This window comes from Schistocerca nitens, unplaced genomic scaffold (assembly GCF_023898315.1).
Source record: "Schistocerca nitens isolate TAMUIC-IGC-003100 unplaced genomic scaffold, iqSchNite1.1 HiC_scaffold_468, whole genome shotgun sequence".
Taxonomy (NCBI): Eukaryota; Metazoa; Arthropoda; class Insecta; order Orthoptera; family Acrididae; genus Schistocerca; species Schistocerca nitens.
The window spans coordinates 7,941,944-7,964,607 of NW_026046001.1; the positions used below are offsets into that span (position 1 = coordinate 7,941,944).

The 22,664-nt window shown below is 62.4% G+C and overlaps 2 protein-coding genes across 2 annotated transcripts; both read left to right on the forward strand.

Annotated features, from left to right (window-relative positions):
* Window positions 1–97: 97 nt before the first annotated feature.
* Window positions 98–11,838, forward strand: LOC126232334 (uncharacterized). Its single transcript, XM_049942612.1, has 6 exons — window positions 98–2,471; window positions 2,590–4,850; window positions 4,966–6,864; window positions 7,009–7,287; window positions 7,387–9,518; window positions 9,648–11,838. The coding sequence occupies exons 1-6, from the start codon at window positions 98–100 to the stop codon at window positions 11,836–11,838; spliced, it is 11,136 nt and encodes a 3,711-aa protein (XP_049798569.1).
* A 38-nt stretch (window positions 11,839–11,876) lies between these two features.
* LOC126232335 (trichohyalin-like) lies at window positions 11,877–22,607 on the forward strand. Its single transcript, XM_049942613.1, has 5 exons — window positions 11,877–15,632; window positions 15,741–18,220; window positions 18,325–20,341; window positions 20,524–20,802; window positions 20,916–22,607. The coding sequence occupies exons 1-5, from the start codon at window positions 11,877–11,879 to the stop codon at window positions 22,605–22,607; spliced, it is 10,224 nt and encodes a 3,407-aa protein (XP_049798570.1).
* The last annotated feature ends 57 nt before the right edge of the window (window positions 22,608–22,664 follow it).

Below are 22,664 nucleotides of genomic sequence, written 5' to 3' on the forward strand. Positions count from 1 at the left end.
TGTTCAATGTTTTTTGGGCAGTTGAACATGTAAAGTTGAATCCCGTACGCGCGTGGTAGGATCTCTAGACCACGCGCGCGTACGGAGTTCGTCACCCATGCTGTTGCAGTGGAGTCTCATCAGAAAATCAGAAACAGCTGCGCAGAAGCGGCTGCGCAGGAACAGCTGCGCAGAAGCGGCTGCGCAGAAGCGGCTGCGCAGAAGCGGCTGCGCAGAAGCGGCTGCGCACAAGCGGCTGCGCACAAGCGGCTGCGCAGAAGCGGCTGCGCAGAAGCGGCTGCGCAGAAGCGGCTGCGCAGAAGCGGCTGCGCAGAAGCGGCTGCGCAGAAGCGGCTGCGCAGAAACGGCTGCGCAGAAACGGCTGCGCAGAAACGGCTGCGCAGAAACGGCTGCGCAGAAACGGCTGCGCAGAAACGGCTGCGCAGAAGCGGCTGCGCAGAAGCGGCTGCGCAGAAGCGGCTGCGCAGGAGCGGCTGCGCAGAAGCGGCTGCGCACAAGCGGCTGCGCAGAAGCGGCTGCGCAGAAGCGGCTGCGCAGAAGCGGCTGCGCAGAAGCGGCTGCGCAGAAGCGGCTGCGCAGAAGCGGCTGCGCAGAAGCGGCAGCGCAGAAGCGGCTGCGCAGAAGCGGCAGCGCGGAAGCGGCTGCGCAGAAACGGCTGCGCAGAAACAGCTGCGCAGGAACAGCTGCGCAGGAACAGCTGCGCAGGAACAGCTGCGCAGAAACAGCTGCGCAGGAACAGCTGCGCAGGAACAGCTGCGCAGGAACAGCTGCGCAGGAACAGCTGCGCAGGAACAGCTGCGCAGGAACAGCTGCGCAGGAACAGCTGCGCAGGAACAGCTGCGCAGGAACAGCTGCGCAGGTACAGCTGCGCAGAAACAGCTGCGCAGAAACAGCTGCGCAGGAACAGCTGCGCAGGAACAGCTGCGCAAGAACAGCTGCGCAGGTACAGCTGCGCAGGAGCAGCTGCGCAGGAACAACTGCGCAGAAACAACTGCGCAGAAACAGCTGCGCTGGAACAGCTGCGCAGAAACAGCTGCGCAGAAACAGCTGCGCAGAAACAGCTTCGCAGAAACAGCTGCGCAGAAACAGCTGCGCAGAAACAGCTGCGCAGGAACAGCTGCGCAGGAACAGCTGCGCAGAAACAGCTGCGCAGAAACAGCTGCGCAGAAACAGCTGCGCAGGAACAGCTGCGCAGAAACAGCTGCGCAGAAACAGCTGCGCAGAAACAGCTGCGCAGAAACAGCTGCGCAGAAACAGCTGCGCAGAAACAGCTGCGCAGAAACAGCTGCGCAGAAACAGCTGCGCAGAAACAGCTGCGCAGAAACAGCTGCGCAGAAACAGCTGCGCAGGAGCAGCTGCGCAGGAACAGCTGCGCAGGAACAGCTGCGCAGGAACAGGTGCGCAGGAACAGGTGCGCAGGAACAGGTGCGGAGGAACAGGTGCGCAGGAACAGCTGCGCAGGAACAGGTGCGCAGGAGCAGGTGCGCAGGAACAGCTGCGCAGGAACAGCTGCGCAGGAACAGCTGCGCAGGAACAGCTGCGCAGGAACAGGTGCGCAGGAACAGCTGCGCAGAAACAGCTGCGCAGAAACAGCTGCGCAGAAACAGCTGCGCAGAAACAGCTGCGCAGAAACAGCTGCGCAGAAACAGCTGCGCAGAAACAGCTGCGCAGAAACAGCTCCGCAGAAACAGCTGCGCAGAGACAGCTGCGCAGAGACAGCTGCGCAGATACAGCTGCGCAGAAACAGCTGCGCAGAAACAGCAGCGCAGAAACAGCTGCGCAGAAACAGCTGCGCAGAAACAGCTGCGCAGAAACAGCTGCGCAGAAACAGCTGCGCAGAAACAGCTGCGCAGAAACAGATGCGAAGAAACAGCTGCGCAGAAACAGCTGCGCAGAAACAGCTGCGCAGAAACAGCGGCGCAGAAACAGCGGCGCAGAAACAGCTGCGCAGGAACAACTGCGCAGAAACAGCTGCGCAGAAACAGCTGCGCAGGAACAGCTGCGCAGGAACAGCTGTGCAGAAACAGCTGCGCAGAAACAGCTGCGCAGAAACAGCTGCGCAGGAACAGCTGCGCAGGAACAGCTGCGCAGAAACAGCTGCGCAGAAACAGCTGCGCAGAAACAGCTGCGCAGAAACAGCTGCGCAGGAACAGCTACGCAGAAACAGCTGCGCAGAAACAGCTGCGCAGAAACAGCTGCGCAGAAACAGCTGCGCAGAAACAGCTGCGCAGAAACAGCTGCGCAGAAACAGCTGCGCAGAGACAGCTGCGCAGAAACAGCTGCGCAGAGACAGCTGCGCAGAAACAGCTGCGCAGAAACAGCTGCGCAGAAACAGCTGCGCAGAAACAGCTGCACAGAAACAGCTGCGCAGAAACAGCTGCGCAGAAACAGCTGCGCAGAAACAGCGGCGCAGATACAGCGGCGCAGAAACAGCGGCGCAGAAACACTCTATAGCCTCTGGTTACAGGAGCGTACCTCCATGTTCAATGTTTTTTGGGCATTTGAACATGTAAAGTTGAATCCCGTACGCGCGTGGTAGGATCTCTAGACCACGCGCGCGTACGGAGTTCGTCACCCATGCTGTTGCAGTGAAGTCTCATCAGAAAATCAGAAACAGCTGCGCGGAGACGGCTGCGCAGAAGCGGCTGCGCGGAAGCGGCTGCGCGGAAGCGGCTGCGCGGAAACGGCTGCGCGGAAACGGCTGCGCGGAAACGGCTGCGCGAGAACAGCTGCGCGAGAACAGGTGCGCCGGAACAGGTGCGCGGGAACAGCTGCGCAGGAACAGCTGCGCAGGAATAGCTGCGCAGGAACAGGTGCGCAAAAACAGGTGCGCAAAAACAGGTGCGCAGGAACAGCTGCGCAGGAACAGCTGCGCAGGAACAGCTGCGCAGGAACAGCTGCGCAGAAACAGCTGCGCAGGAACAGCTGCGCAGGAACAGCTGCGCAGAAACAGCTGCGCAGAAACAGCTGCGCAGAAACAGCTGCGCAGAAACAGCTGCGCAGAAACAGCTTCGCAGAAACAGCTGCGCAGGAACAGCAGCGCAGGAACGGCTGCGCAGAAACGGCTGCGCAGAAACGGCTGCGCAGAAACGGCTGCGCAGAAACGGCTGCGCAGAAACGGCTGCGCAGAAACGGCTGCGCAGAAACGGCTGCGCGGAAGCGGCTGCGCGGAAGCGGCTGCGCGGAAACGGCTGCGCGGAAACGGCTGCGCGGAAACGGCTGCGCGAGAACAGCTGCGCGAGAACAGGTGCGCGGGAACAGCTACGCGGGAACAGCTGCGCGGGAACAGCTGCGCAGGAACAGCTGCGCAGGAACAGGTGCGCAGGAACAGGTGCGCAGGAACAGGTGCGCAGGAACAGCTGCGCAGGAACAGCTGCGCAGGAACAGCTGCGCAGGAACAGCTGCGCAGGAACAGCTGCGCAGAAACAGCTGCGCAGAAACAGCTGCGCAGAAACAGCTGCGCAGAAACGGCTTCGCAGAAACGGCTGCGCTGGAACGGCTGCGCAGAAACGGCTGCGCAGAAACGGCTGCGCAGAAACGGCTGCGCAGAAACGGCTGCGCAGAAACGGCTGCGCAGAAACGGCTGCGCAGAAACGGCTGCGCAGAAACGGCTGCGCAGAAAAGGCTGCGCAGAAACGGCTGCGCAGAAACAGCTGCGCAGAAACAGCTGCGCAGAAGCAGCTGCGCAGAAGCAGCTGCGCAGAAGCAGCTGCGCAGAAGCAGCTGCGCAGAAGCAGCTGCGCAGAAGCAGCTGCGCAGAAACAGCTGCGCAGAAACAGCTGCGCAGATACAGCTGCGCAGATACAGCTGCGCAGAAACAGCTGCGCAGAAACAGCTGCGCAGAAACAGCTGCGCAGGAACAGCTGCGCAGGAACAGCTGCGCAGGAACAGCTGCGCAGGAACAGCTGCGCAGGAACAGCTGCGCAGGAACAGCTGCGCAGGAACAGCTGCGCAGGAACAGCTGCGCAGGAACAGCTGCGCAGGAACAGCTGCGCAGGAACAGCTGCGCAGAAACAGCTGCGCAGGAACAGCTGCGCAGGAACAGCTGCGCAGGAACAGCTGCGCAGGAACAGCTGCGCAGAAACAGCTGCGCAGAAACAGCTGCGCAGGAACAGCTGCGCAGAAACAGCTGCGCAGAAACAGCTGCGCAGGAACAGCTGCGCAGGAACAGCTGCGCAGGAACAGCTGCGCAGAAACAGCTGCGCAGGAACAGCTGCGCAGAAACAGCTGCGCAGAAACAGCTGCGCAGAAACAGCTGCGCAGAAACAGCTTCGCAGAAACAGCTGCGCAGGAACAGCTGCGCAGAAACAGCTGCGCAGAAACAGCTGCGCAGGAACAGCTGCGCAGAAAAAGCTGCGCAGAAACAGCTGCGCAGAAACAGCTGCGCAGGAACAGCTGCGCAGAAACAGCTGCGCAGGAACAGCTGCGCAGAAACAGCTGCGCAGAAGCAGCTGCGCAGAAGCAGCTGCGCAGAAGCAGCTGCGCAGAAGCAGCTGCGCAGAAGCAGCTGCGCAGAAACAGCTGCGCAGAAACAGCTGCGCAGATACAGCTGCGCAGATACAGCTGCGCTGAAACAGCTGCGCAGAAACAGCTGCGCAGAAACAGCTGCGCAGAAACAGCTGCGCAGGAACAGCTGCGCAGGAACAGCTGCGCAGGAACAGCTGCGCAGGAACAGCTGCGCAGGAACAGCTGCGCAGGAACAGCTGCGCAGAAACAGCTGCGCAGAAACAGCTGCGCAGAAACAGCGGCGCAGAAACAGCGGCGCAGAAACACTCTATAGCCTCCGGTTACAGGAGCGTACCTCCATGTTCAATGTTTTTTGGGCAGTTGAACATGTAAAGTTGAATCCCGTACGCGCGTGGTAGGATCTCTAGACCACGCGCGCGTACGGAGTTTGTCACCCATGCTGTTGCAGTGAAGTCTCATCAGAAAATCAGAAACAGCTGCGCAGAAGCGGCTGCGCAGGAACAGCTGCGCAGAAGCGGCTGCGCAGAAGCGGCTGCGCAGAAGCGGCTGCGCAGAAGCGGCTGCGCAGAAGCGGCTGCGCAGAAGCGGCTGCGCAGAAGCGGCTGCGCAGAAGCGGCTGCGCAGAAGCGGCTGCGCAGAAGCGGCTGCGCAGAAGCGGCTGCGCAGAAACGGCTGCGCAGAAACGGCTGCGCAGAAACGGCTGCGCAGAAACGGCTGCGCAGAAACGGCTGCGCAGATACGGCTGCGCAGAAACGGCTGCGCAGAAGCGGCTGCGCAGAAGCGGCTGCGCAGAAGCGGCTGCGCAGAAGCGGCTGCGCACAAGCGGCTGCGCAGAAGCGGCTGCGCAGAAGCGGCTGCGCAGAAGCGGCTGCGCAGAAGCGGCTGCGCAGAAGCGGCGGCGCAGAAGCGGCTGCGCAGAAGCGGCTGCGCAGAAGCGGCTGCGCAGAAGCGGCTGCGCAGAAGCGGCTGCGCAGAAGCGGCTGCTCAGAAGCGGCTGCGCAGAAGCGGCTGCGCAGAAGCGGCTGCGCAGAAGCGGCTGCGCAGAAACGGCTGCGCAGAAACGGCTGCGCAGAAACGGCTGCGCAGAAACGGCTGCGCAGCAGCAGCTGCGCAGAAGCAGCTGCGCAGAAGCAGCTGCGCAGAAACAGCTGCGCAGATGCAGCTGCGCAGAAACAGCTGCGCAGAAACAGCTGCGCAGAAGCGGCTGCGCAGAAGCGGCTGCGCAGAAGCGGCTGCGCAGAAGCGGCTGCGCAGAAGCGGCTGCGCGGAAGCGGCTGCGCGGAAGCGGCTGCGCGGAAGCGGCTGCGCGGAAGCGGCTGCGCGGAAACGGCTGCGCAGAAGCGGCTGCGCAGAAGCGGCTGCGCAGAAGCGGCTGCGCAGAAGCGGCTGCGCAGAAACGGCTGCGCAGAAACGGCTGCGCAGAAACGGCTGCGCAGAAACGGCTGCGCAGAAACGGCTGCGCAGAAACGTATGCGCAGAAACGGCTGCGCAGAAACGGCTGCGCAGAAACGGCTGCGCAGAAACGGCTGCGCAGAAACGGCTGCGCAGAAACGGCTGCGCAGAAACGGCTGCGCAGAAACGGCTGCGCAGAAACGGCTGCGCAGAAACGGCTGCGCAGAAACGGCTGCGCAGAAACGGCTGCGCAGAAACAGCTGCGCAGAAACAGCTGCGCAGAAACAGCTGCGCAGAAACAGCTGCGCAGAAGCAGCTGCGCAGAAGCAGCTGCGCAGAAACAGCTGCGCAGAAACAGCTGCGCAGAAACAGCTGCGCAGAAACAGGGCGCAGAAACAGCTGCGCAGAAACAGCTGCGCAGAAACAGCTGCGCAGATACAGCTGCGCAGATACAGCTGCGCAGATACAGCTGCGCAGATACAGCTGCGCAGAAACAGCTGCGCAGATACAGCTGCGCAGAAAGAGCTGCGCAGAAACAGCTGCGCAGAAACAGCTGCGCAGAAACAGCTGCGCAGAAACAGCTGCACAGAAACAGCTGCGCAGGAACAGCTGCGCAGAAACAGCTGCGCAGAAACAGCTGCGCAGGAACAGCTGCGCAGGAACAGCTGCGCAGAAACAGGTGCGCAGAAACAGCTGCGCAGAAACAGCTGCGCAGGAACAGCTGCGCAGGAACAGCTGCGCAGGAACAGCTGCGCAGGAACAGCTGCGCAGAAACAGCTGCGCAGGAACAGCTGCGCAGGAACAGCTGCGCAGGAACAGCTGCGCAGCAACAGCTGCGCAGAAACAGCTGCGCAGAAACAGCTGCGCAGAAACAGCTGCAGAAACAGCTGCGCAGAAACAGCGGCGCAGAGACAGCGGCGCAGAAACAGCGGCGCAGAAACACTCTATAGCCTCCGGTTACAGGAGCGTACCTCCATGTTCAATGTTTTTTGGGCAGTTGAACATGTAAAGTTAAATCCCGTACGCACGTGGTAGGATCTCTAGACCACGCGCGCGTACGGAGTTCGTCACCCATGCTGTTGCAGTGAAGTCTCATCAGAAAATCAGAAACAGCTGCGCAGAAGCGGCTGCGCAGAAACGGCTTCGCAGAAACGGCTGCGCAGGAACGGCTGCGCAGGAACAGCTGCGCATAAGCGGCTGCGCAGAAGCGGCTGCGCAGAAGCGGCTGCGCAGAAGCGGCTGCGCAGAAGCGGCTGCGCAGAAGCGGCTGCGCAGAAGCGGCTGCGCAGAAGCGGCTGCGCAGAAGCGGCTGCGCAGAAGCGGCTGCGCAGAAGCGGCTGCGCAGAAGCGGCTGCGCAGAAGCGGCTGCGCAGAAGCGGCTGCGCAGAAGCGGCTGCGCAGAAGCGGCTGCGCAGAAGCGGCTGCGCAGTAGCGGCTGCGCAGTAGCGGCTGCGCAGAAGCGGCTGCGCAGAAGCGGCTGCGCAGAAACGGCTGCGCAGTAACGGCTGCGCAGAAACGGCTGCGCAGAAACGGCTGCGCAGAAACGGCTGCGCAGAAGCGGCTGCGCAGAAGCGGCTGCGCAGAAGCGGCTGCGCAGAAGCGGCTGCGCAGAAGCGGCTGCGCAGAAGCGGCTGCGCAGAAGCGGCTGCGCAGAAGCGGCTGCGCAGAAGCGGCTGCGCAGAAACGGCTGCGCAGAAACGGCTGCGCAGAAACGGCTGCGCAGAAACGGCTGCGCAGAAACGGCTGCGCAGATACGGCTGCGCAGGAACGGCTGCGCAGGAACGGCTGCGCAGGAACGGCTGCGCAGGAACGGCTGCGCAGGAACGGCTGCGCAGGAACGGCTGCGCAGGAACGGCTGCGCAGGAACGGCTTCGCAGGAACGGCTGCGCAGCAGCGGCTGCGCAGAAGCGGCTGCGCAGAAGCGGCTGCGCAGAAGCGGCTGCGCAGAAGCGGCTGCGCAGAAGCGGCTGCGCAGAAGCGGCTGCGCAGAAGCGGCTGCGCAGAAGCGGCTGCGCAGAAGCGGCTGCGCAGAAGCGGCTGCGCAGAAGCGGCTGCGCAGAAGCGGCTGCGCAGAAGCGGCTGCGCAGAAGCGGCTGCGCAGAAGCGGCTGCGCAGAAACGGCTGCGCAGAAACGGCTGCGCAGAAACGGCTGCGCAGGAACGGCTGCGCAGAAACGGCTGCGCAGAAACGGCTGCGCAGAAACGGCTGCGCAGAAACGGCTGCGCAGAAACGACTGCGCAGAAACAGCTGCGCAGAAGCAGCTGCGCAGAAGCAGCTGCGCAGAATCAGCTGCGCAGAAGCAGCTGCGCAGAAGCAGCTGCGCAGAAGCAGCTGCGCAGAAGCAGCTGCGCAGAAACAGCTGCGCAGAAACAGCTGCGCAGATACAGCTGCGCAGATACAGCTGCGCAGATACAGCTGCGCAGAAACGGCTGCGCAGAAACGGCTGCGCAGAAACGGCTGCGCAGAAACGGCTGCGCAGAAACGGCTGCGCTGATACGGCTGCGCAGAAACGGCTGCGCAGAAACGGCTGCGCAGAAACGAATGCGCAGAAGCGGCTGCGCAGAAGCGGCTGCGCAGAAGCGGCTGCGCAGAAGCGGCTGCGCAGAAGCGGCTGCGCAGAAGCGGCTGCGCAGAAACGGCTGCGCAGATACGGCTGCGCAGAAACGGCTGCGCAGAAACGGCTGCGCAGAAACGGCTGCGCAGAAACGGCTGCGCAGAAACGGCTGCGCAGTAACGGCTGCGCAGAAACGGCTGCGCAGAAACGGCTGCGCAGAAACGTATGCGCAAAAACGGCTGCGCAGAAACGGCTGCGCAGAAACGGCTGCGCAGAAACGGCTGCGCAGAAACGGCTGCGCAGAAACGGCTGCGCAGAAACGGCTGCGCAGAAACGGCTGCGCAGAAACGGCTGCGCAGAAACGGCTGCGCAGAAACGGCTGCGCAGAAACGGCTGCGCAGAAACGGCTGCGCAGAAACGGCTGCGCAGAAACAGCTGCGCAGAAACAGCTGCGCAGAAACAGCTGCGCAGAAACAGCTGCGCAGAAGCAGCTGCGCAGAAACAGCTGCGCAGAAGCAGCTGCGCAGAAACAGCTGCGCAGAAACAGCTGCGCAGAAACAGCTGCGCAGAAACAGTGCGCAGAAACAGCTGCGCAGAAACAGCTGCGCAGAAACAGCTGCGCAGATACAGCTGCGCAGATACAGCTGCGCAGATACAGCTGCGCAGAAACAGCTGCGCAGAAACAGCTGCGCAGATACAGCTGCGCAGATACAGCTGCGCAGAAACAGCTGCGCAGAAACAGCTGCGCAGAAACAGCTGCGCAGAAACAGCTGCGCAGAAACAGCTGCGCAGGAACAGCTGCACAGAAACAGCTGCGCAGAAACAGCTGCGCAGAAACAGCTGCGCAGGAACAGCTGCGCAGGAACAGCTGCGCAGAAACAGCTGCGCAGGAACAGCTGCGCAGGAACAGCTACGCAGGAACAGCTGCGCAGGAACAGCTGCGCAGGAACAGCTGCGCAGGAACAGCTGCGCAGGAACAGCTGCGCAGGAACAGCTGCGCAGGAACAGCTGCGCAGGAACAGCTGCGCAGAAACAGCTGCGCAGAAACAGCTGCGCAGAAACAGCGGCGCAGAAACAGCGGCGCAGAAACACTCTATAGCCTCCGGTTACAGGAGCGTACCTCCATGTTCAATGTTTTTTGGGCAGTTGAACATGTAAAGTTGAATCCCGTACGCGCGTGGTAGGATCTCTAGACCACGCGCGCGTACGGAGTTCGTCACCCATGCTGTTGCAGTGGAGTCTCATCAGAAAATCAGAAACAGCTGCGCAGAAGCGGCTGCGCAGGAACAGCTGCGCAGAAGCGGCTGCGCAGAAGCGGCTGCGCAGAAGCGGCTGCGCAGAAGCGGCTGCGCACAAGCGGCTGCGCACAAGCGGCTGCGCAGAAGCGGCTGCGCAGAAGCGGCTGCGCAGAAGCGGCTGCGCAGAAGCGGCTGCGCAGAAGCGGCTGCGCAGAAGCGGCTGCGCAGAAACGGCTGCGCAGAAACGGCTGCGCAGAAACGGCTGCGCAGAAACGGCTGCGCAGAAACGGCTGCGCAGAAACGGCTGCGCAGAAGCGGCTGCGCAGAAGCGGCTGCGCAGAAGCGGCTGCGCAGAAGCGGCTGCGCACAAGCGGCTGCGCAGAAGCGGCTGCGCAGAAGCGGCTGCGCAGAAGCGGCTGCGCAGAAGCGGCTGCGCAGAAGCGGCTGCGCAGAAGCGGCTGCGCAGAAGCGGCAGCGCAGAAGCGGCTGCGCAGAAGCGGCTGCGCAGAAGCGGCTGCGCAGAAACGGCTGCGCAGAAACAGCTGCGCAGGAACAGCTGCACAGGAACAGCTGCGCAGGAACAGCTGCGCAGAAACAGCTGCGCAGGAACGGCTGCGCAGAAACGGCTGCGCAGAAACGGCTGCGCAGAAACGGCTGCGCAGAAACGACTGCGCAGAAACAGCTGCGCAGAAGCAGCTGCGCAGAAGCAGCTGCGCAGAATCAGCTGCGCAGAAGCAGCTGCGCAGAAGCAGCTGCGCAGAAGCAGCTGCGCAGAAGCAGCTGCGCAGAAACAGCTGCGCAGAAACAGCTGCGCAGATACAGCTGCGCAGATACAGCTGCGCAGATACAGCTGCGCAGAAACGGCTGCGCAGAAACGGCTGCGCAGAAACGGCTGCGCAGAAACGGCTGCGCAGAAACGGCTGCGCTGATACGGCTGCGCAGAAACGGCTGCGCAGAAACGGCTGCGCAGAAACGAATGCGCAGAAGCGGCTGCGCAGAAGCGGCTGCGCAGAAGCGGCTGCGCAGAAGCGGCTGCGCAGAAGCGGCTGCGCAGAAGCGGCTGCGCAGAAACGGCTGCGCAGATACGGCTGCGCAGAAACGGCTGCGCAGAAACGGCTGCGCAGAAACGGCTGCGCAGAAACGGCTGCGCAGAAACGGCTGCGCAGTAACGGCTGCGCAGAAACGGCTGCGCAGAAACGGCTGCGCAGAAACGTATGCGCAAAAACGGCTGCGCAGAAACGGCTGCGCAGAAACGGCTGCGCAGAAACGGCTGCGCAGAAACGGCTGCGCAGAAACGGCTGCGCAGAAACGGCTGCGCAGAAACGGCTGCGCAGAAACGGCTGCGCAGAAACGGCTGCGCAGAAACGGCTGCGCAGAAACGGCTGCGCAGAAACGGCTGCGCAGAAACGGCTGCGCAGAAACGGCTGCGCAGAAACAGCTGCGCAGAAACAGCTGCGCAGAAACAGCTGCGCAGAAACAGCTGCGCAGAAGCAGCTGCGCAGAAACAGCTGCGCAGAAGCAGCTGCGCAGAAACAGCTGCGCAGAAACAGCTGCGCAGAAACAGCTGCGCAGAAACAGTGCGCAGAAACAGCTGCGCAGAAACAGCTGCGCAGAAACAGCTGCGCAGATACAGCTGCGCAGATACAGCTGCGCAGATACAGCTGCGCAGAAACAGCTGCGCAGAAACAGCTGCGCAGATACAGCTGCGCAGATACAGCTGCGCAGAAACAGCTGCGCAGAAACAGCTGCGCAGAAACAGCTGCGCAGAAACAGCTGCGCAGAAACAGCTGCGCAGGAACAGCTGCACAGAAACAGCTGCGCAGAAACAGCTGCGCAGAAACAGCTGCGCAGGAACAGCTGCGCAGGAACAGCTGCGCAGAAACAGCTGCGCAGGAACAGCTGCGCAGGAACAGCTACGCAGGAACAGCTGCGCAGGAACAGCTGCGCAGGAACAGCTGCACAGGAACAGCTGCGCAGGAACAGCTGCGCAGGAACAGCTGCGCAGGAACAGCTGCGCAGGAACAGCTGCGCAGAAACAGCTGCGCAGAAACAGCTGCGCAGAAACAGCGGCGCAGAAACAGCGGCGCAGAAACACTCTATAGCCTCCGGTTACAGGAGCGTACCTCCATGTTCAATGTTTTTTGGGCAGTTGAACATGTAAAGTTGAATCCCGTACGCGCGTGGTAGGATCTCTAGACCACGCGCGCGTACGGAGTTCGTCACCCATGCTGTTGCAGTGGAGTCTCATCAGAAAATCAGAAACAGCTGCGCAGAAGCGGCTGCGCAGGAACAGCTGCGCAGAAGCGGCTGCGCAGAAGCGGCTGCGCAGAAGCGGCTGCGCAGAAGCGGCTGCGCACAAGCGGCTGCGCACAAGCGGCTGCGCAGAAGCGGCTGCGCAGAAGCGGCTGCGCAGAAGCGGCTGCGCAGAAGCGGCTGCGCAGAAGCGGCTGCGCAGAAGCGGCTGCGCAGAAACGGCTGCGCAGAAACGGCTGCGCAGAAACGGCTGCGCAGAAACGGCTGCGCAGAAACGGCTGCGCAGAAACGGCTGCGCAGAAGCGGCTGCGCAGAAGCGGCTGCGCAGAAGCGGCTGCGCAGAAGCGGCTGCGCACAAGCGGCTGCGCAGAAGCGGCTGCGCAGAAGCGGCTGCGCAGAAGCGGCTGCGCAGAAGCGGCTGCGCAGAAGCGGCTGCGCAGAAGCGGCTGCGCAGAAGCGGCAGCGCAGAAGCGGCTGCGCAGAAGCGGCTGCGCAGAAGCGGCTGCGCAGAAACGGCTGCGCAGAAACAGCTGCGCAGAAACAGCTGCGCAGGAACAGCTGCGCAGGAACAGCTGCGCAGGAACAGCTGCGCAGAAACAGCTGCGCAGGAACAGCTGCGCAGGAACAGCTGCGCAGGAACAGCTGCGCAGGAACAGTTGCGCAGGAACAGCTGCGCAGGAACAGCTGCGCAGGAACAGCTGCGCAGGAACAGCTGCGCAGGAACAGCTGCGCAGGTACAGCTGCGCAGAAACAGCTGCGCAGAAACAGCTGCGCAGGAACAGCTGCGCAGGAACAGCTGCGCAAGAACAGCTGCGCAGGTACAGCTGCGCAGGAGCAGCTGCGCAGGAACAACTGCGCAGAAACAACTGCGCAGAAACAGCTGCGCTGGAACAGCTGCGCAGAAACAGCTGCGCAGAAACAGCTGCGCAGAAACAGCTTCGCAGAAACAGCTGCGCAGAAACAGCTGCGCAGAAACAGCTGCGCAGGAACAGCTGCGCAGGAACAGCTGCGCAGAAACAGCTGCGCAGAAACAGCTGCGCAGAAACAGCTGCGCAGGAACAGCTGCGCAGAAACAGCTGCGCAGAAACAGCTGCGCAGAAACAGCTGCGCAGAAACAGCTGCGCAGAAACAGCTGCGCAGAAACAGCTGCGCAGAAACAGCTGCGCAGAAACAGCTGCGCAGAAACAGCTGCGCAGAAACAGCTGCGCAGAAACAGCTGCGCAGGAGCAGCTGCGCAGGAACAGCTGCGCAGGAACAGCTGCGCAGGAACAGGTGCGCAGGAACAGGTGCGCAGGAACAGGTGCGGAGGAACAGGTGCGCAGGAACAGCTGCGCAGGAACAGGTGCGCAGGAGCAGGTGCGCAGGAACAGCTGCGCAGGAACAGCTGCGCAGGAACAGCTGCGCAGGAACAGCTGCGCAGGAACAGGTGCGCAGGAACAGCTGCGCAGAAACAGCTGCGCAGAAACAGCTGCGCAGAAACAGCTGCGCAGAAACAGCTGTGCAGAAACAGCTGCGCAGAAACAGCTGCGCAGAAACAGCTGCGCAGAAACAGCTCCGCAGAAACAGCTGCGCAGAGACAGCTGCGCAGAGACAGCTGCGCAGATACAGCTGCGCAGAAACGGCTGCGCAGAAACGGCTGCGCAGAAACGGCTGCGCAGAAACGGCTGCGCAGAAACGGCTGCGCAGAAGCGGCTGCGCAGAAGCGGCTGCGCAGAAGCGGCTGCGCAGAAGCGGCTGCGCACAAGCGGCTGCGCAGAAGCGGCTGCGCAGAAGCGGCTGCGCAGAAGCGGCTGCGCAGAAGCGGCTGCGCAGAAGCGGCTGCGCAGAAGCGGCTGCGCAGAAGCGGCAGCGCAGAAGCGGCTGCGCAGAAGCGGCTGCGCAGAAGCGGCTGCGCAGAAACGGCTGCGCAGAAACAGCTGCGCAGGAACAGCTGCGCAGGAACAGCTGCGCAGGAACAGCTGCGCAGAAACAGCTGCGCAGGAACAGCTGCGCAGGAACAGCTGCGCAGGAACAGCTGCGCAGGAACAGTTGCGCAGGAACAGCTGCGCAGGAACAGCTGCGCAGGAACAGCTGCGCAGGAACAGCTGCGCAGGAACAGCTGCGCAGGTACAGCTGCGCAGAAACAGCTGCGCAGAAACAGCTGCGCAGGAACAGCTGCGCAGGAACAGCTGCGCAAGAACAGCTGCGCAGGTACAGCTGCGCAGGAGCAGCTGCGCAGGAACAACTGCGCAGAAACAACTGCGCAGAAACAGCTGCGCTGGAACAGCTGCGCAGAAACAGCTGCGCAGAAACAGCTGCGCAGAAACAGCTTCGCAGAAACAGCTGCGCAGAAACAGCTGCGCAGAAACAGCTGCGCAGGAACAGCTGCGCAGGAACAGCTGCGCAGAAACAGCTGCGCAGAAACAGCTGCGCAGAAACAGCTGCGCAGGAACAGCTGCGCAGAAACAGCTGCGCAGAAACAGCTGCGCAGAAACAGCTGCGCAGAAACAGCTGCGCAGAAACAGCTGCGCAGAAACAGCTGCGCAGAAACAGCTGCGCAGAAACAGCTGCGCAGAAACAGCTGCGCAGAAACAGCTGCGCAGAAACAGCTGCGCAGGAGCAGCTGCGCAGGAACAGCTGCGCAGGAACAGCTGCGCAGGAACAGGTGCGCAGGAACAGGTGCGCAGGAACAGGTGCGGAGGAACAGGTGCGCAGGAACAGCTGCGCAGGAACAGGTGCGCAGGAGCAGGTGCGCAGGAACAGCTGCGCAGGAACAGCTGCGCAGGAACAGCTGCGCAGGAACAGCTGCGCAGGAACAGGTGCGCAGGAACAGCTGCGCAGAAACAGCTGCGCAGAAACAGCTGCGCAGAAACAGCTGCGCAGAAACAGCTGCGCAGAAACAGCTGCGCAGAAACAGCTGCGCAGAAACAGCTCCGCAGAAACAGCTGCGCAGAGACAGCTGCGCAGAGACAGCTGCGCAGATACAGCTGCGCAGAAACAGCTGCGCAGAAACAGCAGCGCAGAAACAGCTGCGCAGAAACAGCTGCGCAGAAACAGCTGCGCAGAAACAGCTGCGCAGAAACAGCTGCGCAGAAACAGCTGCGCAGAAACAGATGCGAAGAAACAGCTGCGCAGAAACAGCTGCGCAGAAACAGCTGCGCAGAAACAGCGGCGCAGAAACAGCGGCGCAGAAACAGCTGCGCAGGAACAGCTGCGCAGAAACAGCTGCGCAGAAACAGCTGCGCAGGAACAGCTGCGCAGGAACAGCTGCGCAGAAACAGCTGCGCAGAAACAGCTGCGCAGAAACAGCTGCGCAGGAACAGCTGCGCAGGAACAGCTGCGCAGAAACAGCTGTGCAGAAACAGCTGCGCAGAAACAGCTGCGCAGGAACAGCTACGCAGAAACAGCTGCGCAGAAACAGCTGCGCAGAAACAGCTGCGCAGAAACAGCTGCGCAGAAACAGCTGCGCAGAAACAGCTGCGCAGAAACAGCTGCGCAGAGACAGCTGCGCAGAAACAGCTGCGCAGAGACAGCTGCGCAGAAACAGCTGCGCAGAAACAGCTGCGCAGAAACAGCTGCGCAGAAACAGCTGCGCAGAAACAGCTGCGCAGAAACAGCTGCGCAGAAACAGCTGCGCAGAAACAGCGGCGCAGATACAGCGGCGCAGAAACAGCGGCGCAGAAACACTCTATAGCCTCTGGTTACAGGAGCGTACCTCCATGTTCAATGTTTTTTGGGCAGTTGAACATGTAAAGTTGAATCCCGTACGCGCGTGGTAGGATCTCTAGACCACGCGCGCGTACGGAGTTCGTCACCCATGCTGTTGCAGTGAAGTCTCATCAGAAAATCAGAAACAGCTGCGCGGAGACGGCTGCGCAGAAGCGGCTGCGCGGAAGCGGCTGCGCGGAAACGGCTGCGCGGAAACGGCTGCGCGGAAACGGCTGCGCGAGAACAGCTGCGCGAGAACAGGTGCGCGGGAACAGGTGCGCGGGAACAGCTGCGCAGGAACAGCTGCGCAGGAACAGCTGCGCAGGAACAGGTGCGCAAAAACAGGTGCGCAAAAACAGGTGCGCAGGAACAGCTGCGCAGGAACAGCTGCGCAGGAACAGCTGCGCAGGAACAGCTGCGCAGGAACAGCTGCGCAGAAACAGCTGCGCAGGAACAGCTGCGCAGGAACAGCTGCGCAGAAACAGCTGCGCAGAAACAGCTGCGCAGAAACAGCTGCGCAGAAACAGCTGCGCAGAAACAGCTTCGCAGAAACAGCTGCGCAGGAACAGCAGCGCAGGAACGGCTGCGCAGAAACGGCTGCGCAGAAACGGCTGCGCAGAAACGGCTGCGCAGAAACGGCTGCGCAGAAACGGCTGCGCAGAAACGGCTGCGCAGAAACGGCTGCGCGGAAGCGGCTGCGCGGAAGCGGCTGCGCGGAAACGGCTGCGCGGAAACGGCTGCGCGGAAACGGCTGCGCGAGAACAGCTGCGCGAGAACAGGTGCGCGGGAACAGCTGCGCGGGAACAGCTGCGCGGGAACAGCTGCGCAGGAACAGCTGCGCAGGAACAGGTGCGCAGGAACAGGTGCGCAGGAACAGGTGCGCAGGAACAGCTGCGCAGGAACAGCTGCGCAGGAACAGCTGCGCAGGAACAGCTGCGCAGGAACAGCTGCGCAGAAACAGCTGCGCAGAAACAGCTGCGCAGAAACAGCTGCGCAGAAACGGCTTCGCAGAAACGGCTGCGCTGGAACGGCTGCGCAGAAACGGCTGCGCAGAAACGGCTGCGCAGAAACGGCTGCGCAGAAACGGCTGCGCAGAAACGGCTGCGCAGAAACGGCTGCGCAGAAACGGCTGCGCAGAAAAGGCTGCGCAGAAACGGCTGCGCAGAAACAGCTGCGCAGAAACAGCTGCGCAGAAGCAGCTGCGCAGAAGCAGCTGCGCAGAAGCAGCTGCGCAGAAGCAGCTGCGCAGAAGCAGCTGCGCAGAAGCAGCTGCGCAGAAGCAGCTGCGCAGAAACAGCTGCGCAGAAACAGCTGCGCAGATACAGCTGCGCAGATACAGCTGCGCAGAAACAGCTGCGCAGAAACAGCTGCGCAGGAACAGCTGCGCAGGAACAGCTGCGCAGGAACAGCTGCGCAGGAACAGCTGCGCAGGAACAGCTGCGCAGGAACAGCTGCGCAGGAACAGCTGCGCAGGAACAGCTGCGCAGGAACAGCTGCGCAGGTACAGCTGCGCAGGAACAGCTGCGCAGGAACAGCTGCGCAGAAACAGCTGCGCAGGAACAGCTGCGCAGGAACAGCTGCGCAGGAACAGCTGCGCAGGAACAGCTGCGCAGGAACAGCTGCGCAGGTACAGCTGCGCAGGAACAGCTGCGCAGGAACAGCTGCGCAGGAACAGCTGCGCAGGAACAGCTGCGCAGAAACAGCTGCGCAGGAACAGCTGCGCAGAAACAGCTGCGCAGGAACAGCTGCGCAGAAACAGCTGCGCAGGAACAGCAGCGCAGGAACAGCTGCGCAGGAACAGCTGCGCAGGAACAGCTGCGCAGGAACAGCTGCGCAGGAACAGCTGCGCAGGAACAGCTGCGCAGAAACAGCTGCGCAGAAACAGCTGCGCAGGAACAGCTGCGCAGAAACAGCTGCGCAGAAACAGCTGCGCAGGAACAGCTGCGCAGAAACAGCTGCGCAGAAACAGCTGCGCAGGAACAGCTGCGCAGGAACAGCTGCGCAGGAACAGCTGCGCAGGAACAGCTGCGCAGAAACAGCTGCGCAGGAACAGCTGCGCAGAAACAGCTGCGCAGAAACAGCTGCGCAGAAACAGCTGCGCAGAAACAGCTTCGCAGAAACAGCTGCGCAGGAACAGCTGCGCAGAAACAGCTGCGCAGAAACAGCTGCGCAGGAACAGCTGCGCAGAAAAAGCTGCGCAGAAACAGCTGCGCAGAAACAGCTGCGCAGGAACAGCTGCGCAGAAACAGCTGCGCAGGAACAGCTGCGCAGAAACAGCTGCGCAGGAACAGCTGCGCAGAAACAGCTGCGCAGAAGCAGCTGCGCAGAAGCAGCTGCGCAGAAGCAGCTGCGCAGAAGCAGCTGCGCAGAAGCAGCTGCGCAGAAACAGCTGCGCAGAAACAGCTGCGCAGATACAGCTGCGCAGATACAGCTGCGCTGAAACAGCTGCGCAGAAACAGCTGCGCAGAAACAGCTGCGCAGAAACAGCTGCGCAGGAACAGCTGCGCAGGAACAGCTGCGCAGGAACAGCTGCGCAGGAACAGCTGCACAGGAACAGCTGCGCAGGAACAGCTGCGCAGAAACAGCTGCGCAGAAACAGCTGCGCAGAAACAGCGGCGCAGAAACAGCGGCGCAGAAACACTCTATAGCCTCCGGTTACAGGAGCGTACCTCCATGTTCAATGTTTTTTGGGCAGTTGAACATGTAAAGTTGAATCCCGTACGCGCGTGGTAGGATCTCTAGACCACGCGCGCGTACGGAGTTCGTCACCCATGCTGTTGCAGTGAAGTCTCATCAGAAAATCAGAAACAGCTGCGCAGAAGCGGCTGCGCAGAAGCGGCTGCGCAGAAGCGGCTGCGCAGAAGCGGCTGCGCAGAAGCGGCTGCGCAGAAGCGGCTGCGCAGAAGCGGCTGCGCAGAAGCGGCTGCGCAGAAGCGGCTGCGCAGAAGCGGCTGCGCAGAAGCGGCTGCGCAGAAGCGGCTGCGCAGAAGCGGCTGCGCAGAAGCGGCTGCGCAGAAACGGCTGCGCAGAAACGGCTGCGCAGAAACGGCTGCGCAGAAACGGCTGCGCAGAAACGGCTGCGCAGAAACGGCTGCGCAGATACGGCTGCGCAGAAACGGCTGCGCAGAAGCGGCTGCGCAGAAGCGGCTGCGCAGAAGCGGCTGCGCAGAAGCGGCTGCGCACAAGCGGCTGCGCAGAAGCGGCTGCGCAGAAGCGGCTGCGCAGAAGCGGCTGCGCAGAAGCGGCTGCGCAGAAGCGGCGGCGCAGAAGCGGCTGCGCAGAAGCGGCTGCGCAGAAGCGGCTGCGCAGAAGCGGCTGCGCAGAAGCGGCTGCGCAGAAGCGGCTGCTCAGAAGCGGCTGCGCAGAAGCGGCTGCGCAGAAGCGGCTGCGCAGAAGCGGCTGCGCAGAAACGGCTGCGCAGAAACGGCTGCGCAGAAACGGCTGCGCAGAAACGGCTGCGCAGCAGCAGCTGCGCAGAAGCAGCTGCGCAGAAGCAGCTGCGCAGAAACAGCTGCGCAGATGCAGCTGCGCAGAAACAGCTGCGCAGAAACAGCTGCGCAGAAGCGGCTGCGCAGAAGCGGCTGCGCAGAAGCGGCTGCGCAGAAGCGGCTGCGCAGAAGCGGCTGCGCAGAAGCGGCTGCGCAGAAGCGGCTGCACGGAAGCGGCTGCGCGGAAGCGGCTGCGCGGAAACGGCTGCGCAGAAGCGGCTGCGCAGAAGCGGCTGCGCAGAAGCGGCTGCGCAGAAGCGGCTGCGCAGAAACGGCTGCGCAGAAACGGCTGCGCAGAAACGGCTGCGCAGAAACGGCTGCGCAGAAACGGCTGCGCAGAAACGTATGCGCAGAAACGGCTGCGCAGAAACGGCTGCGCAGAAACGGCTGCGCAGAAACGGCTGCGCAGAAACGGCTGCGCAGAAACGGCTGCGCAGAAACGGCTGCGCAGAAACGGCTGCGCAGAAACGGCTGCGCAGAAACGGCTGCGCAGAAACGGCTGCGCAGAAACGGCTGCGCAGAAACGGCTGCGCAGAAACAGCTGCGCAGAAACAGCTGCGCAGAAACAGCTGCGCAGAAACAGCTGCGCAGAAACAGCTGCGCAGAAACAGCTGCGCAGAAGCAGCTGCGCAGAAGCAGCTGCGCAGAAACAGCTGCGCAGAAACAGCTGCGCAGAAACAGCTGCGCAGAAACAGGGCGCAGAAACAGCTGCGCAGAAACAGCTGCGCAGAAACAGCTGCGCAGATACAGCTGCGCAGATACAGCTGCGCAGATACAGCTGCGCAGAAACAGCTGCGCAGATACAGCTGCGCAGAAAGAGCTGCGCAGAAACAGCTGCGCAGAAACAGCTGCGCAGAAACAGCTGCGCAGAAACAGCTGCACAGAAACAGCTGCGCAGGAACAGCTGCGCAGAAACAGCTGCGCAGAAACAGCTGCGCAGGAACAGCTGCGCAGGAACAGCTGCGCAGAAACAGGTGCGCAGAAACAGCTGCGCAGAAACAGCTGCGCAGGAACAGCTGCGCAGGAACAGCTGCGCAGGAACAGCTGCGCAGGAACAGCTGCGCAGAAACAGCTGCGCAGGAACAGCTGCGCAGGAACAGCTGCGCAGGAACAGCTGCGCAGCAACAGCTGCGCAGAAACAGCTGCGCAGAAACAGCTGCGCAGAAACAGCTGCAGAAACAGCTGCGCAGAAACAGCGGCGCAGAAACAGCGGCGCAGAAACAGCGGCGCAGAAACACTCTATAGCCTCCGGTTACAGGAGCGTACCTCCATGTTCAATGTTTTTTGGGCAGTTGAACATGTAAAGTTAAATCCCGTACGCACGTGGTAGGATCTCTAGACCACGCGCGCGTACGGAGTTCGTCACCCATGCTGTTGCAGTGAAGTCTCATCAGAAAATCAGAAACAGCTGCGCAGAAGCGGCTGCGCAGAAACGGCTTCGCAGAAACGGCTGCGCAGGAACGGCTGCGCAGGAACAGCTGCGCATAAGCGGCTGCGCAGAAGCGGCTGCGCAGAAGCGGCTGCGCAGAAGCGGCTGCGCAGAAGCGGCTGCGCAGAAGCGGCTGCGCAGAAGCGGCTGCGCAGAAGCGGCTGCGCAGAAGCGGCTGCGCAGAAGCGGCTGCGCAGAAGCGGCTGCGCAGAAGCGGCTGCGCAGAAGCGGCTGCGCAGAAGCGGCTGCGCAGAAGCGGCTGCGCAGAAGCGGCTGCGCAGTAGCGGCTGCGCAGTAGCGGCTGCGCAGAAGCGGCTGCGCAGAAGCGGCTGCGCAGAAACGGCTGCGCAGTAACGGCTGCGCAGAAACGGCTGCGCAGAAACGGCTGCGCAGAAACGGCTGCGCAGAAGCGGCTGCGCAGAAGCGGCTGCGCAGAAGCGGCTGCGCAGAAGCGGCTGCGCAGAAGCGGCTGCGCAGAAGCGGCTGCGCAGAAGCGGCTGCGCAGAAACGGCTGCGCAGAAACGGCTGCGCAGAAACGGCTGCGCAGAAACGGCTGCGCAGAAACGGCTGCGCAGATACGGCTGCGCAGGAACGGCTGCGCAGGAACGGCTGCGCAGGAACGGCTGCGCAGGAACGGCTGCGCAGGAACGGCTGCGCAGGAACGGCTGCGCAGGAACGGCTTCGCAGGAACGGCTGCGCAGAAGCGGCTGCGCAGAAGCGGCTGCGCAGAAGCGGCTGCGCAGAAGCGGCTGCGCAGAAGCGGCTGCGCAGAAGCGGCTGCGCAGAAGCGGCTGCGCAGAAGCGGCTGCGCAGAAGCGGCTGCGCAGAAGCGGCTGCGCAGAAGCGGCTGCGCAGAAGCGGCTGCGCAGAAGCGGCTGCGCAGAAACGGCTGCGCAGAAACGGCTGCGCAGAAACGGCTGCGCAGAAACGGCTGCGCAGAAACGGCTGCGCAGAAACGGCTGCGCAGAAACGGCTGCGCAGAAACGGCTGCGCAGAAACGACTGCGCAGAAACAGCTGCGCAGAAGCAGCTGCGCAGAAGCAGCTGCGCAGAATCAGCTGCGCAGAAGCAGCTGCGCAGAAGCAGCTGCGCAGAAGCAGCTGCGCAGAAGCAGCTGCGCAGAAACAGCTGCGCAGAAACAGCTGCGCAGATACAGCTGCGCAGATACAGCTGCGCAGATACAGCTGCGCAGAAACGGCTGCGCAGAAACGGCTGCGGAGAAACGGCTGCGCAGAAACGGCTGCGCAGAAACGTATGCGCAGAAACGGCTGCGCAGAAACGGCTGCGCAGAAACGGCTGCGCAGAAACGGCTGCGCAGAAACGGCTGCGCAGAAACGGCTGCGCAGAAACGGCTGCGCAGAAACGGCTGCGCAGAAACGGCTGCGCAGAAACGGCTGCGCAGAAACGGCTGCGCAGAAACGGCTGCGCAGAAACAGCTGCGCAGAAACAGCTGCGCAGAAACAGCTGCGCAGAAACAGCTGCGCAGAAACAGCTGCGCAGAAGCAGCTGCGCAGAAACAGCTGCGCAGAAGCAGCTGCGCAGAAACAGCTGCGCAGAAACAGCTGCGCAGAAACAGCTGCGCAGAAACAGTGCGCAGAAACAGCTGCGCAGAAACAGCTGCGCAGAAACAGCTGCGCAGAAACAGCTGCGCAGATACAGCTGCGCAGATACAGCTGCGCAGAAACAGCTGCGCAGAAACAGCTGCGCAGATACAGCTGCGCAGATACAGCTGCGCAGAAACAGCTGCGCAGAAACAGCTGCGCAGAAACAGCTGCGCAGAAACAGCTGCGCAGAAACAGCTGCGCAGGAACAGCTGCACAGAAACAGCTGCGCAGAAACAGCTGCGCAGAAACAGCTGCGCAGGAACAGCTGCGCAGGAACAGCTGCGCAGAAACAGCTGCGCAGGAACAGCTGCGCAGGAACAGCTACGCAGGAACAGCTGCGCAGGAACAGCTGCGCAGGAACAGCTGCACAGGAACAGCTGCGCAGGAACAGCTGCGCAGGAACAGCTGCGCAGGAACAGCTGCGCAGGAACAGCTGCGCAGAAACAGCTGCGCAGAAACAGCGGCGCAGAAACAGCGGCGCAGAAACACTCTATAGCCTCCGGTTACAGGAGCGTACCTCCATGTTCAATGTTTTTTGGGCAGTTGAACATGT